Source organism: Pagrus major, chromosome 4 (assembly GCF_040436345.1).
Source record: "Pagrus major chromosome 4, Pma_NU_1.0".
NCBI lineage: Eukaryota > Metazoa > Chordata > Actinopteri > Spariformes > Sparidae > Pagrus > Pagrus major.
Window position 1 is genome coordinate 29,978,461 of NC_133218.1, and position 17,100 is coordinate 29,995,560.

Genomic DNA, 17,100 nt, shown 5'->3' on the forward strand with positions numbered 1-17,100 from the left:
ACAATTAATCTAAATTTCATGGTAATCCATTTAATAGTTAGAGTAGTTATAGTTATAGTTCATTTGATAGAGACATTTCAGTTTTCTCGATCAAAGTGGTGGATCAACCGACTGACAGACATGTAGGCATTTCCATTCCTAGAGCCATGCCGCTCACATAGCTAAAATTGCAGAAAAATGGCAGAAATATCAGTCACTCTTTTCTACATTTTCACATTTTATACACCAATAGTTTCCATACGTAATGGAAATACTTAGCCCTAGACTCCACAAGTTCATGGTCATGTTATGTCATGCTATTCGAACTGCTTGTACTGCAGCCACTTGGCGTTTAACAAGTTGAATAATGTCGCAGATGTTAACTTCCATTTAACCACTGCAACAGGTTGCCAACATTGTAGACACAGTGAGAAATAGTGGAAATCGACCGGCGGACAAAAATCCTGTGAAATGCCAGAGCTAGCTGGGGCTTATGCATAATCAACATCCAAAGAAAGTCATATCTGATGCTTTTTCATCTTCTATGCCCCACTAGGTCAAGATTAGCTGATATCCAAAAAATAATTTTGTCTGCAGAGGAGGTGAATCAACTTGTGTAAAATTAACTGGCCACGTTTTCTCTTCTCTCCTGTCGGTTTCAGCACAGCGTATATGGGATATGACAGGCTTTGTGAATGGAGCTCTCACAAAGAGAATGCCAGTCACACATTTTTCTTCATGCCGGCCCCCCCCCCCTTCGCTCCTTGCTCTCTTATGGCTCCCCCCTCTGTCCATCTGTGCCAAAGATCTAAGTGGTTTTCATCTCTTTGTCGGAACTCTGCCTCTCTCTCCTCTCGTTATCTTTTCATCCTGGGAAAGCTCAAGTGCGGCAAACACGCTCTCATGGAGGAGTACGAGTCATGTTTGACCGTGCTCTACAAACCCCAGATCACTTCACATCACTCAAGTCCTCACAACAGATGCAACACATAATCTGCCATCTTTGTGTTGTTGACTCGTCTCTTTCCGTCCACATTTCAATTGTCATATTATCTACATATTGTAATGTGCCTGTTTTTGTAGCGGTGTGTCCTTGTATGGCCTAAGCCTCTTGTATTTTTTTTAAAAATATTTTTAAAATATTTTTTTAAAGTATGGGATTTGCAGGCTTGATTGCAACTGTACCTTTCTCTTCACTACTTAAGTTAGATTTAATCAGATATCTGGATTTGTTTTTGGACATTTTTAATATCTCAAGAGCAAAGAACTAAAGTGAAGCACCCGATGGTTCTAAGGGAACATATGGTGAAAAAGTAAAAAAAAAAAAACAGACAAAAAATCTCATATTGATGTTAAAAGAAGCTTGGTTATGTCCAGAGAAACCGGCTGCACAAAGTAGAGATCTTTTTGAAATTTCGTCTTTACTCCCTTTCCTCAAGGATTGCATGCTCCGCGCCTGCCAATAATCTATATTGAACAATATTTCAAAGGGAAGATTCACTGTCCTTGGATGTGAAGCCTGCAGTGCTGCAAGAAAACTCTCCTCTCCTCTCTCCCGCTCTCTCTTTCCATTATAGTTTTTTTGTCTCCCCTCCTCTCTGCCCTTCCAATCCACCCTCTGCTCTCCAATGATCCCCCTTTATTAGCTTCTGCTGTCATCTGACACTTTTGTTGATCACACAATCTCTTTCTCCTCTTGCAGTGATTGTGGTGGAAAACACACATTCGCTCACTGACAAACACAGGTGTACACACGCGCACACACACACACAGGTACGCTAGGCATCACGGCACGTATCACACACCATCAAACACGCACCGACACGGTGACTTCATGATCCCAGAAAAGCCCTTCCATTGGTGTGGATAAAACAAATGAATCAAGGCTCTTGTTGTCTGGCTCTGGGATGTAGTCGGTGCTGTTGGCTGTCAGATACGCTCTTATGTGTCCCATCATCCATATGGAAAAACATGACTAGGCACAGGCAGGCATAGAGGTGCTCAAAAACGCACATACGCGTGAGTGCACGCTTTCAAAATTTAAGGAGAGAAAGAACACACTGAATTACTGGACATTTAGAGATCCATTATTTGATATACTAATCTTTTCTCTCACTGTCACTGTGTTTCTACTGTTTGCGCTCTGCGTTAAGCTCGCCCCAGGGAAGTGATGACTGGGGTCCGAGTGTGTGTTGTGTGCATGCTACTGTTGCCTTATTGTCTCCTTCACTGTGGTCATTTAATAAATACCTCTCAGCGTGGTGTGTGATCAGGTGATATCGGTGTTTTTCACTTCCTTCATCTTTTTACAATATCTTCATCCTTTTTTTGCATAATAATACAGCATCCTGCATATAGGCCACATTTAAAGGGGCTGTATGTAGCAATTTGAAGCAATTTACACGTATTAATCACTTTTTTATTGGCCGTATGTGAGTGGATTGTTGAAAGTTGGACCTTCCTCGTCTCTTTAATGCTTCTGGAATGGATTTCTTAGTAATGAACTTGGGCCGGATTTTCCGCAACAGCCCAAAGGATGTGACTCTATGCATGATAGCCTCGTCTCAGTGCCGCTTGCAGAGACCAACAGTAGCAAACGCTAGTATCCAGCGCAGCACACAGAGCCCCTTTAAAGAAAAAATGCAGACATTTTATGAAGTGTGGGCTGGATGATATGGCTCAATAGGACTTAGACATCTACTTTGGTAAAAAAGTTCAGCACTGATAGAGTAGAAAAAGTCTGTTCACTACTTTATCTGCTCAGCTTTTGTTATAATAATGCTGTGTCATCAAACACAAAAACAAAAACACAGAGTATTTTTTCAGTCTCATAAATGCAGTAAGTTAGCCTGAGCTAACTTGCCACCTGGAGTCACCACGGTCCTGTGAACTGGGGCCAGTTCAAGTATTGTGTACCTTACATCACTGTTTACAGGACTGCTGTGACTCAAGTGAGGCAATGTGGCATCTTAGCCACACATCGTACCTCCATGTTTTAAATCTAAATAACCAATCCTCCAATAAAAATCGAACACATTCAACACAAAATATTATAAGTTGACTCTTTCAGTCTAAAAGGAGCATATTTTCCCAACTTTATGGGAGATAACACAGAATTTTAATCAGCTAAAGTCATGACACTCTGGAACAAAATGTGTGACAGGTCTTCAGTGTTAGAATGTGCATGAAAATAAAAAAAAGTAATATTAGTTTTTTGCTTGAAGGACAAAAGGGGACAAGGGGAGACTGAATTCAGTGGCTTCAAAACCAGAATCAAGTTAGACGATGGAAAAAAGAAAAAAAAAAGAAAAACAGCTTTCTGGTGTTTATGCAGGCAGAGTCTGGGTTTTTGAAAGCTGCACTGAATTCAGCACCAGTTAAATTCATGATTATATGGAAGATGCAACCTCTTCAGAGGTACAGTGAAACTTTTAGGTTACACTGGACTTATTGAAGGATTTACAGTAAAAATAACTACTACAGTTGAAAAAAGTTAAGCCAACATTTTTTTATTTAATCTTTTATTATTATTTTATTTAAGAGTGAATAAGCAGGGAAACAGCAATTTATAGTCGATTGAAAGCACCAAAGAGGTTACTGAAGGTTAGTCCTTTCATCTATAACAGCCATTTAATGCTCAGGTCAAAAGCTAAATCAATGTCCCGGACCCGTTTTGATATCTAGAGCTCCAATCGAGCCAAAATGAAAAGGATGGGGTCATGACATCAACCATTTGATCCCTCTCTATCCTGTCTGCAGTGAAGAATCCTGATAAAAATACTGCTTTCATAAGGCAGTTTATTTGTGTGGGTGAGTGTGTGTTTTTATGTGTGTGTGTGAGGGAGAGAGATTAGTGTTTCTTTGGGTCAGATGAACACTTCCCTCTATTGCAGTTAATCGATAAAGTCTGTGACTTTTCTCTTGGGTACCCACTCTCCACTACTCTTATCTCCTTCTTCCCCTTTCCTTTCCTTTCCTTTCCTTTCCTGATGGTGGGGGAAGGACCAAAGCATCTAAATGGTCTCTTGTGAATGAAGTGAATTGAGACAGAGCTCATCGACATGCATGAGCAGCTCCCATAAAGTAACTACGCATATCAATCATGCTCTGCGTGACTTGGTGTTCGACAGGATTCATGACCTTCTGTGGGATTCCTCTGGCAAGATACAGTATAACATACACAGAAACACACACACACACACACACAGACATTGACATATGCATGTGTGTACGCTCACATTTCAATGGCACACACACACACACAGACGCGCGCATTCACTCTTTCAACCACAACCACACACGCGCTGCTCAGCACTCTGTCAAGCTGTCACTGCGGTTTGACACCAGCTCTCCTGTCTCATCATTAGTTTTAGTGAGAGATGTCCTGTCCTCTCAACAAAAACAAACATGGCAGGCGGTGACGAATCAATTAATCAGACGAGGCATTTGCCGATAGTTATGTTTCACTTACAACTAATGTGCATTGAATGTCTCAGAAAGTTTCCAATAATGCACGGACAACACGTTCAATCAGCATCCTGCGGAACAGTCTTGATCGATGAATCATCAGCGTCAGATAGATTCCTGTCAAAACAGCAGCTTTCTATGACTGATGGTCGTCTTCCACACTAACTGAACTGATGCGCCTCTGAGCGGGACACAACACCGCGCAAATGTTTGTGTTAATAACTTCTTCCCATGTTTTTTTTTTGTCTCACTGCTACAGCCTCTGGCATGATTTTGAAAAGTGAATCCTGTACTAATTTCATTCCTTTCTTGGATTTGGGTTTTTTGCTGTTGATCTGCTACTTGTGTTGCAAAAATGGATCACAACCTAAATCTCAGAGTTGTTCTAGTGTCAGGGCATTTCTTTAGAATGATGGTAAAACACAAGATACTCTTTTGTTGTGTGAATACACCCTCATAGAGCCTTATCACAGCCTACTACCGTTACAATACATAAATGTACGAAGCAATTTCATGGCTCCCTATTAAGTTGAACAATTCAAACAGATCTGCCTAGTGTCAAGAAAAAAATGTCAGTACTTACCTTACACACAAAGATCTTGACACATGAAGTGTGAAAAGTAATCTAAGATGCTCCTTTTGTGTTGCTAAGCAACAAAGCAGTTGACGCTGTGTATGCATAATGCACACATTGAAACGCAACACCTTTATTTAACTAGGAAAGATTATAAATATATATATATAAATATATATATACAACAATATATAAGCTGAAAAAGTTGTCGGACGTAATGTAGAAGTGAAACATTTGCAGGATAGATATCAGTTATTTAGTTAGATGGCTGCGTAAACTGTCCAGTTTGTTTTTTTTGTGATCTCTCTCGGTATGTCTGTGGTGTGTGAGACCAGAGGAGAGAGTGAACGTCTCTGCAGTGCAACAGGTTGAGCCCTCTGGCTTTGTTTGCATCATCCCTTTGTTTTACTCGTGATTGCATCGCCTTGTTGAGGAGCCTCCACCCATCCAGCCTCTCTTCCCTCTGGCCTGGCTGTCAGACTCTCCTCTTTCGCCAACCACATTTGCCTACTTCTTTCTCTGTCTTATGATTATCTACTTCCATTCTCTAGTCTTTTCCTTACACCTCAAGCACCTCCTCCCATTGATCTCTTTTCAATTGCCTTATCAAATCCCTGGTTACATGACTTCATCTCTCTGTCCCTACTTCCTCTTCTCAGTCTCATTCGTCTCTCTTTGCCTCCGCTGCTCGTCTCAACTTCGCTTTTTTCTTCCCTCTCTGTTCTTTGTCTTCTTCCATTTATTTTATCTTCTTTCCTATTTCTATATTTTTCTGCTGTTTCCTTCCCCCCTTTTTTTCCTTTTTTAAATTTTTTTTTGCTTATCCTCTCTCCCTCTCCTGCCTCTCTCTCTTCCTCCTCTCCCTCTTGCCTTTATTTCCTCCTCCTCTCGCTCAGCCTCCCTTTCTCTAGTCGATCAGACAGTTGAAGCAGCCAAGCTGCCGGAGGCGAGAGCAGACAGAGGAGCCGCTCTGTCCGACCTCCCTCCCTCTCCGGAGAGGCAAACTAATGCCGACACGCCAATAAGCTGTAAGGAGACAATTATTCACCATTTATATCAGCTCTACGTCTTTCTGAGTTAGCGCAGCACACCTCTGGAACCCAGCGCTGTTACCCCACATAGTGTTTTTTAATCCTCGCGTACTACATGGTTCACATTTTTCATTCGCAGAGATGTGCACCAGGGAAGCTGTTGCCTAGAGGTTACAGTTTGCTTGTTACTGGAAGATCATTGGTCAAAAGTAAGCTAACTGAGAAAATCTGAGGGAAGGGAACATAAATAAGACATGATCTCACATCCCACTGCAGCTGCTATCAATGTGCCCTTGAGCAAAGCAGTTAACCCCCAGCTGCACCGCTGGATCTGCTCATGTCCAGCAGATAAAGACAGTAATTATACTCGGCAGCACCCTTGTGTAAATGCGAGTAACTGTAGCTGCTAAGTAACAAGTGTTTCGGTTAAATAATAGTTCAATGTTGCTTTTTTTGTTAAACGTCTAAAACTGAATCATGCCTTCCATTTTCTGTTTCTCGAAGAGAAGCCTTTAAAATCTAGATTTTGAATGTGTTTTTGGGGTTTGTGAACTTGAACTTTTGCCAAGTCAGACACCATGCACTGCAAACACGACACCGAGGTTAAGACGAAGGATGGGGAACTTCAACAGAGCGAGAAGCAGTGAACTTTAACAAGCATCCTGTTTGAATGCAGAGCTGCTGGAAGCGTAATGCAGCATACTGTGTGTGTGTATGTGTAGCTACATGTGTGCATGCATGCATGTTTTGAGTTACAGATATTAGAGAGAGTGTGTGTGTGTGTGTGTGTGTGTGTGTTTGGATGCATGCATGTATACAATATGTTGGAGAAGCTGTGGTATGCTAATGAGGTCTTGGAAGAACAATGGAAAGACTGAAGGAGGGAATGATTGACTGCTTGCTTGATGAGCAAGTCTTATATTCAAGCAGGCATCCACACGCATATTTCTACAGTCACTGTAACCAACAAAGTCAAATGCACAAGTAGGCATTGTGAATATCATACCGCAAACATTCTTGCTTTCTCTTTTCTTCTCCAACACATCCACTTTCAGAAAATGAGAACAAAAACACGATATATGAGGAGAAATATTTTCTGTTGTCAGTTACAGTTGCAGATGCACATATGCTGTTAAGAAAATGCTACACTCGTACAGTCGACTATTTTAGGAGTATGGGTGTTTGTGCATTTACCCACTTGGCTTAGGAGCACAGCCGAAGACAATGACTCAAGCAACTGGGACTGAATCTGCTCTACAGTTGTTTTTTTCTCTGTCTGTTCTATTCTGACTGTTTCTTAAAAGAGAACAAAGACAGAAAATCCTCTAGTAAAGGAAAAACGTCATTAAAAGTCACAAATGTAAGTGGACAAGCACACTCGCTGTTTCCCAGTACCTTAAGCTATAAGTGTTTCCAGCTAGTTCCAAAACAGAGAACATGCAGCGACAGATTCAGCCTTCTTTTATTTTGAACTTGATTTCTGGCTGGAGATCACGCTCTGCGTTATGTCTGATCGAGTTGGAGTTTAAGGTGAACAGGCCGCCCACTTCCTTCCTGTCTGTTCAGTGATAACAGTTGTAGAGCGCAGTGAAAATTTGTTCTCCCTGTGAATCGATGCTAATCACATCATTGTGCTCCCCCGTCCCCCACGCCTCTCCCTGGGGTTTCACACTCCTCTCTGGCCTTTTCCTCCTCACCCGCTGCTTCTCTCACTCTGTCTCTGTCTCTCCCCTCCTCCCTCCTGTCTCCCCTCATCATACGCGAGGTGAAGCCATCTGAGGCTGGTCGCACGCAAGCCGGCCCTCCTCATGGGTCAGCGCTGTGCAGACTCAGATATTGTAGTTGTCCCCACTGCAGAGATCTCCCATCACGCATCTATCATCCATTATTTCTGTGCTTTTTGGTCTGTAACCTGGTGTACCCTTTCTGTAAATCTTCTGAAGTCACTGACAAGCGTCTTTAAAATGCTGTTGAATTTGGTCTGTCATAGGTGAGATTTGAGAGTTGTGAGAACTCTTTGTCAGTTAATAGCAGTGGTCTGAAATCACACTGTCAGACAGTCTGACATCGGGTCTGTCGATCGGGTCTGACTCAGACCTGATCGCCAAACTCCACCAACCATCGATTTCAACACATTATGACTTAACCGACTGAATAGGTCCGATTGCCAGTCACTCCCCTACTTGGTTAGGATTAAGAAAACATTGTGGTTAATGTTAAAACATCTACATCATCTACGTAACTGCGGTTACATTATGATGTAAGATATTAAGATAACTGAGTGTTCACTTTTGCTTTCTTGCTGGACAAAAACAGCAACATCCTGTACTTTGTTAACCCATCCATGCATCCCCGACCTCTTTTCTTTGTGGGCTTTCTAGTCCTTATACTTCTTCGCCTGAATTCCTCCTTTTCTGCTGTAATACTTACAACAAGCACTAGAGGTCGCCACCTTATGAGAAACGTAAATACGGGTCATAGTAAGTTGCTTTCATGGTCAACCTATATGGTCATTTTTCTACGATCTACGATCCAAAGTCCACAAGCAACCAATCAGAATACAACGTGAAAAGACCTCCTTCCTCCTCCTTCCTTTTTGAAGTTTTTTGATATATCGTAGTGCCAATGCCATGGCCGTTGTCAAAATATGAGACAAGTGCAGACTGATGATTCAGATTGATTGGAGCTGCAGCGGTTAGTCCATCGAAAGAAAAGTAATTGCCAGCTGTTGTGCTAATGGATTCAGTGTTCAGTGGTTTTTCAAGCAAAAATGTCAATATTTTCCAGCTGCTTAAATGTAAGGATTCAATGCTTTTCTTCATGCATGATATGAAGAGTTTGGGGGTTTTGGACTGTTGGTTGCACCAAAGAAGCAATTTGAAGATGTCACTTCCACTCTGGGAAATTGTGACGAGCATTGTTCACAATTTTCTGACATTTTATAGACTGAATCCTGAAACCTAATCATAAAAAGAATCTGCAGATTGATCGATAATGAAAATTATTGTAACTTGCTTTTCAAGAGTTGATGAAACATCTCTCCTTGCATCCGTTTTTCTTTCCATCTTTCTGCTGTAATTTACCAGCACCATCGCGCCATCCAACGTGCACAAAACTGATATCGTACAGTCTGACACAACTCGTAATACTTTTGTTACTGCAGACTCTATACTCTAAAAGACAAAAGCACTGTCCCACAGTGAAGATTCAGCCTTTCGACCTTCTGATGGAGACCAAAGTTTCAATTTTCCAATAAATGCCTGCATCTCTCATCAAACACTGACACTCGTAACACTCCAGCATTTTCGTAAAAGGCTTTGTTCATGCAGATGCAGGAGTAATGTGATATATTTATAAATCTGAGTCATCGATACCGGCTCTAGTATTACACATACACCCACAGGACAATGACCTTTTTTTTCTGCTGCAAAGATGTTACTAAATACATGATGTGGTTTCTCTCCCTTTGTGTTTGTGTGTGTGTTTGTGTGTGCGTGCAATGGCTTGTCTCTCCGCGTGTGTGTCCATGCGATCACTCACAGCTCCAGCCAACGCCCAGATCGTGCACTCAGGCGCAGCGTGCAACGTCAAGGATGATAACATCAGTGAGAGGATCTACACCATCAAAGAAGGAGACACACTAGTGCTTCAGTGTATTGTTAAAGGGCACCCACGACCACAGGTAAGCTCCCGAACCTCCTGCTGGTCATTAATACAAGACATGCCACACTCTGTAATCACTACACACTGGTTGAACTGATTATTGGATGGATGAATGGATCTGGTCAAATTTCACACATGGTTTATTCAGACTGGTGTCAAAAAGCCATCTGGGAAAAATGTGTGTGAGAATAAAAGTTCAGTGCCTGTGTCACAGCTTAATAACATAAATGCCATGTAGACAAGAACAGAACATTTCTTTCCTTTTTTTCCTTTTTTTTAAAACACATTTTTATGCCTTTGTGCTGGTGATAGCCGTGGCCGGAGGCATAATGTTTTCGGGTTGTCCGTCCATTGTTGTTCCAGTTTTAAGACAACAAGAGGTGAGAAACAACCCAGTGCCACAGCGTCTTGACTTTCGAAAAGATTTATTCTGATTCCCAGAACCAGACATATACATCTCAAGGAGAATGAGTCAAGATCAAAGTCGTCACAAAGTTTTTATACAGCCGAGGATCGTCCAGATTGTATAATATGGTCTAGTTGGTTATCTGTGCTGTCCTTTCTACAAGCTGTCCCTTTAAGTAAACAAACTGACTTTAGTCAAGTGTGACATCCAGCTGTCCCTGGGCCGATGAATACTTGAAGAATACTTTGTACAGTTCAAATGCCTTTCATCAGAGGTTACAGAAGTCAAAATATAAGTCCAAATAAATCATCAGTAAGGATAATAAACAATTGTAAACCATACAGTCTTTCCATTTATCCATCCATCCATCCATCCATCCATCCATTCATACGTCCATCCATCCATCCATCCATCCATTCATCCATCCATCCATCCATTCATCCATCCATCCATCCATTCATCCATCCATCAATTCATCCATCCATCAATTCATCCGTCCCATTTGTGAACAACATATAGACTCAAGGATTATCTGATTCGCTGCGACCTAACAAAACCACAACTAATGTCCATAAATAATTCACATGTTTATTATAACAAAAAACAAATGATGAAGTGGTGACATTTTATATGCAAAAGGTCAAAGGTCAACTTCACTGTGACATAATGTTCTGTAAAAAAAGAAATTCTGGACATTATTCATTGCCATCACTCAGGAGCAGAAGGGGAGACTGAGACAAAATTTCACATTAGGTCGGATACTTAATTAGTGACGCTAATCTTGTTTGCCCACCTTGAAACTGTGCTGATTGATCGGATCTTTAATGCTGCTGGCCTGAAGATGTGTGTAGAGCATCCGTGTTTTAGAAATTGTTGCTTCCTCTTGTTCTATCAGAATCGCCTTGAACCTACACAATGACAGACATACAGCAGTAGTTCGCCATAAGTTGATACTGAGCCTCAGGTTGTTGTTGCACGATGTCACAAAGCTCTCCATCAGTCCTCCGTATTCCTCTGTAAAAATAGTCTGCATGTTTCCAACTGGGAATTATTCACTGGAATCAAACATAGAGACAACTTCAGTTTCACCAAGGACTACACTTAATGCCTTTTATTGAATCCTTCAAAGTCTTCTCTACATAGGCTGTGTAATGTGAGTAGCGAGGCGGCAAATTCTAGTGTCTATATCAATATTAATATCTAGGTGATCAGTCCGCTACATGCTTTTGTCTGAAAATAAACTGCTCCATCCCCGAGCCAATCAGAGTTGAATTCATTCAAGACATTCTATATTTGCTAACCTTTTGCTGGATCTCAGATTCAAGCTCATGTCTCTTCATTCGTCTTCATTTTCCTGACACAAATATAGCAGAGCCCAAGGTCTTATCAAGCTGCTGATGTGATTATAATGCTTGAACAGCACCTTTAAATCTGGCAAAGTCTCACTTTGTTTTCACCCAAGCACGTCGGGGCAAAACATGCGGGTGACAGAAAAGGCCGCAGGCGACGTGGACACATTGTATGATTAGCATCAGTTACAAAACACGCCTTGCCCCGGCTAGCGTAGATTTTATGAAACATCCATGAGCCATTACTCATGTTTATAGTGTCACTGTGCTTCTGTTTGTGCTGAGTCACACAATCTCCACCTTTATTCGCCTTACAGTGGCACCCACTAAAAACATACACTGCTTCAGTGTTCTCAGGTGGACTTTAATAGCAGTTCTCTCCTACCTGAGTCTTCCATGTTGTCAGTGACTCACTCACTTTATTTGGCTTAACATTACACAAATGGTTTTGATGAATAAGCGCGGCAGTAGTTCGGGATTCGGAGAATATGTTTGCGACTTAAAGGTCATGAGATTAATTCCCCCGAACAGCTGGTTGGCTAAATGTGCTCTGCCTGCTGTAGACACTTATTTACAATCTACTTACACTTTCAGGCTAACTGTGCAGCTGACTTGTACAGTACAAGACACAATGAAGGTTCATAAATACACAACTCGATATATGATAAATCACGGCATGAAACTATTTGCTGTCCACCTCAGTGCACCGCTCAATTTCCTTCTGTCCTTTTTTAGCTACGCAGGAAGTAAGTGAAGAAGAACAAATGCTATTATACAACAGCTCCGACTGGGTTGCACATGCTGCGCTCAGAGTGCAGCCGATTAGTTGGTTAAAAAAAGAGAACAGCCTTTATGCTTTCATAAAGACGGATTCTGTAAATGAACGCATTTAAGCACACACTCACATGCCTGAATATATGCACATACATACATACAACATGTAAGGGTACACACGCGCACACGCGCACACACACACACACACACACACACACACACACACACACACACACACACACACACACACACACACACACACACACACACACAGAGAGAGCAGTAGACTCAGCCAACACTGGACACATCTGGTTTCCTGGGTTGAACTCCAACAAACATTTTGGACCAGGGTCTCTGCGTGCGTTTGTGTGTGTGTTCGTGTGTGCGTGCGCTCACGTGTGTATATGTGTGTGTGAGCTTACAGAGCTTGATCTAAAATGAACAGAGATGACTGTGGAGGGATTGTGTGTATTTGTGTGGGAGTGTGTGAGGTGAGAAAAGCAGTGTTCCTCACGGGTGCATGTCCACTGGCATCACATCAACATGAATAAAACAGTACCCGTGTTGAGGCCTTGTTTTCTTCTGTTTGTGTTTATGTGTGCATCGACTATGTGCATGAGTGTGTGTGTGTCTGTGTGTGTGTGTGTGTGTGTGTAAGAGGCAGCTTGCTTATGTGATTCTTTGCAAACTAATAATTTGTGCGTAGCTGCAATATCTAATTACACCCTGACTTGTTGACCTAACCTGTCTATACTAACTGCGGCAGTCATTTCCTTCTCATTTGATCCATCCATCTTTCTCTCTCACACACACAAACAAATACACACCACATTTACATGCCGTGTGCCCCTAAAACAAATACAAAAACTTGTAATAAAACTTTTATTTTCACCAGCAATGGAATACTAATCATTATAAAAACGTACACTGGAAAACACATACTAACGCAAGTTCATTCCCCTGCAGCAGTTCAAAGATGTAGGAAATTGCGTCAGTGATTGCTTGTTCTGTGGGTCGGAGGTGGGAGTGTATTTTGAATAATGATCACATTGGTCACATTGTCAGAATGTAAAAATGTATAAAGTGTGTGTGCATAAGCAAGACTTACACTGCCTCTGGCAAAGAGACATTGGTTGAGTGAGTGTGTGTGTGTCTGTCTGTGTGTGCTTTTCTGGGAGAAAGTTTGTATGTAGACACACAGTAACAAACAAAAGCAGATGAAAAAAAGAAACAGATAACAGAATAAGACAACGTTGCAGCGGTGGAGAGTACAGTGCTTAATGCCCTCGGAGAGAAAATCTGAGGTTGAAACAACTTATCTTGATTAAATCGTCAGTGTGTCATATTGAAGAGTAAAATGTGTGTTTAAGGGTCGGCTCCAAATTGCATCAGAAATGATGAAAGATTCCATCCAAGATCCAGTACCAGTCTGAAATAGTGGGGTTTTTAATTTGATCAAATATGAAGAAAGAAAAAAGGTAAACTGAATCACATTTTACAGTAAAAGGGTTGCAGGCAGATCAGATGAACTGTATGCAAACATGACAGAATTGTTGTGGGCAAGTCCTTGTAGTGACATCATCATTAAAGTCAAACAAAACCAATTTTCATGTATTTTGAGAAGAAAACTTCTAAAGTCGAGTGTTTTTGATCCTACGCACCTGTCACTGTAAATCATGACCTGAACATAGAAAAAATCAGTGAGGGTTGCACATAGAAAAATTCACTCTTGACCTCGGGATTAGTAAACCTAACAAAACCATCTCGATCTAACCTCAAGGCCTTTTTTACCAGTTTTTTTCTGAGCTTTCCGCCACATCTCAAGGTCTTCGCTGGCGGATAACACCGGCTCAGGTGTGATCTGAGAAGATGTCATCATGTCATGATGTCAAGTGACAGCCAAGCCAATTTCAATTTTCTGATGAAGAAGGTGAAATGCGGAAGAAAGCTCCAAAAATCTTCTAACTTGACCTGTAAGTTGAGTCGACAAAAGCATATATTTTTCTGAACTGTGTCCCTCAAATACAAATTCCTACACCAGTGTTGACTTTAATCGCTGTAAGGAAAGCCACCAACAATGTTTCATTTCATTTCCTTGCTTTTTATTTAATTCAACAATGATGTAGACTCACAAACAAGTTAAAATAACTAGAAAAAACAGAACAAAACACTGAACAATGAAAATCAGTTAAAACAGTTAATTAAACACAATTAATTTTATTTCTGATTATTATCATTTCACTTGAACAGTCCATGGTTTGTTCTCTCAGATTCAGAATGCATCAAATATAAAACATAGTGGGGGTTAAACACCTGCAAACGACACCTGCAAATGAAACACTAACAGTAATTGACCTGCGTCATCACACATGTAAATATAGATTCAAACATGCTGTGATACTTTATGTTCATGTTTGTTATAGAGAGGGAGGGACAGAGATTAGATAATAAGGATGCAGGATGAAACAGTGTAAGGACAATTAAGGAGAAAATCGAATGATGACAGATGACAGAGGCGCCAGAGGAATGAAGAAAGATAGAGTGATAAGAGATAAGGGGAAAAATTGGTGATGCTTATTGAGATAAAGAGGAGGGAACGATTCAAAGTCGAGATAATCATGTCTTTGTGTGTGTGTGTGTGTGTGTGTGTGTGTGTGATTATCTCGACTCATGTTTTAGCATTATAGAAGAGAACAGTAAAGATTTAGTTCAAACAAAGAACAGTTTTGTGCTCTGATGAGGTTTTGACTGCGCGACCTTTGTCTAATGTCATCCTTTATCCGTCTCCCATTTTCTGCTGTCACCCTCCGCAGGTCGATACATTTACAAAGACACAAATTTTCTAAAAGAAATTAGTAAACAGAAATCAGCCACAATAACCAGAGACAGAGATATACATTCGCCTGCGAGCGTTAAAGTATAGAATAAAGTAGAATAGAGTGGAAGTAAACAGTGAGTGTGCTGACCTCTGTCCCAGTGCGTTCTGCTGGAGTAGCACACTGCAGCATTCTGCAGTCGGTCCCTTTGGGCTTACAGAGTTTCCTCTGCGCTCCATTGGCTGTATTGATAACCTGATCCCTGTCACCCCAGCTCTCCTTCATCCATCCTCACAATTTTTCCATACCTCCTCTCTCTTCTTCACACATGGGCCGGTCTGTCATTGCAAGTTGTTGTTTCTGACGTAATTTGGTTGCTAACATGAACGCTCAGAAAGCCTGTTCTCTTCTCTCAGTGTGTTTTACCGCCATTTGCTACAGAAGAGAGACAAAATACCCAAACCAGAAAACTCAGGGAGCCTTGAGATGTAAATAATCCCTGACATTGACCTGGAGGAGCATACAGCAATTCCTGCCTGAAAAGCATATATTCATAACTCAAAATGAGGTGATTAGTTCGAGCTTGTTTTGACAGAATCGCATGTTGCTGACCGTGTGTGATGATAATTGGCTGCTTCATGCCTCGATTTATATCCATGCAAGTGTATTCAATCTGCAGTGTTGCAGAGGTTCTTGACATTTTTTAGCCAATTAGCAGCGATCTCAGACAAATATATTGTACACATGAAAGCCCTCATTCTGAAATCTTATGCAGCATGCCCAATGCTATGCTGTGGAAAGATTGTTACCTAAAGCAAGACTGGTCAGTATTTTCAGAGCAGAGGGATATCGAAACCAACTGTAGCCAAAACATGTAAAAATACTGTAGCGTTTTACATCCGTACTCGCAGAGAGGGTGTAAAAGCAGTGATAGTTTTCATCCTGTTTTGGAACGACTCCTCTTGTTCTTTGGTGTATTTGTGGATTCACAAAAGCGGACCATGTCCTCCCTTTCTTCCCCCTCCTCTCTGAGAAGTTTGTATTGGCCTGCAGGTTCCTGCAGACACACAACATGTTCAAGTCTTCTGGCTGCTTTGCTATTATTTATGGATGTACTCCAGTTTTTCGAGTGAATGTCCTCATAATGCTCTCTGTATTCACCCTTCAGAGAAACAATATGCTTACAAATTTGTGCCGACAACATTTTAATACGCTTGTTGATAAACGCGCCTGCTGCTGAGCGGACCACACTGAGTCTTTAAAAACATTAGAGCTTCATATTTTATTAATCAGATAAGCTGTTTCATAGCAGTTCAGAATCTTTTATCTGACTCTGGTTTCTGGCGTTGGGAGAGAGCCGCTCGTGTCCCACATTTTGATGGGTCTATTTAAGATCATAGGAATATGATGTATGAGTTCTGATTGGCAGTGGATTTTTTTTTGCATTCTCAGTCTAGCTGTATTACCGGGAAAGACTTTTATACTGTGCATTATTTTTTAATGCAAGGACCATTTTGCTTGCAAAACTTAAATCCGCATACTCTCGGACTGTGATGATGTAGACTTTCCCATCCACTTTCTCTCTCTCTGTCTCCCTCCTAACCTCTCTCAGAAGGAGGATCCAATTTAGCCATGTGAGGCCGGCCCAATAAATAGCTGCTTTACTGAGAATGAGTCTGATTGAGGATTTATCCAATCCTTTATCAAGACTGATTGTTTACCTTTGCCTGAGCTTGATTGGATTGAAAAGGGAGCTCTCCCCCTGATCCATACAGAGGAGAGAGAAATCTAATCATTTCTCTCTCTGTCTGTCCTTCTTTGTCCATCTCTTTCTTTCTTACTCTTTTTTGTCGCGGCCCTTTTCCCTCATATCGTGTCTTTCTCTTCCTCCCTCTCTTTGTCTTTCTCACACTTCCTGTGCTTCCCCGCAAATCTCTTCACATGTCTTTGTTCCCTCCGTGCTTCTTTCATCCTTGTCTTATTTCTCTATCCCAAACTGATCTTTTTTTCCCCCGTCTTCAATCCTTACCCTGTCTAGCTC

The 17,100-nt window shown here is 41.3% G+C and overlaps 1 protein-coding gene across 1 annotated transcript in view; it reads left to right on the forward strand.

Annotated features, from left to right (window-relative positions):
* mdga1 (MAM domain containing glycosylphosphatidylinositol anchor 1) overlaps positions 1 to 17,100 on the forward strand; it is a 179,956-nt gene that overhangs the window by 40,979 nt on the left and 121,877 nt on the right. Inside the window, exon 2 of the mRNA XM_073464950.1 lies at positions 9,594 to 9,733. Within this exon, the coding sequence (XP_073321051.1) occupies positions 9,594 to 9,733 (140 nt within the window). The remainder of the gene's footprint in view (positions 1 to 9,593; positions 9,734 to 17,100) is intronic.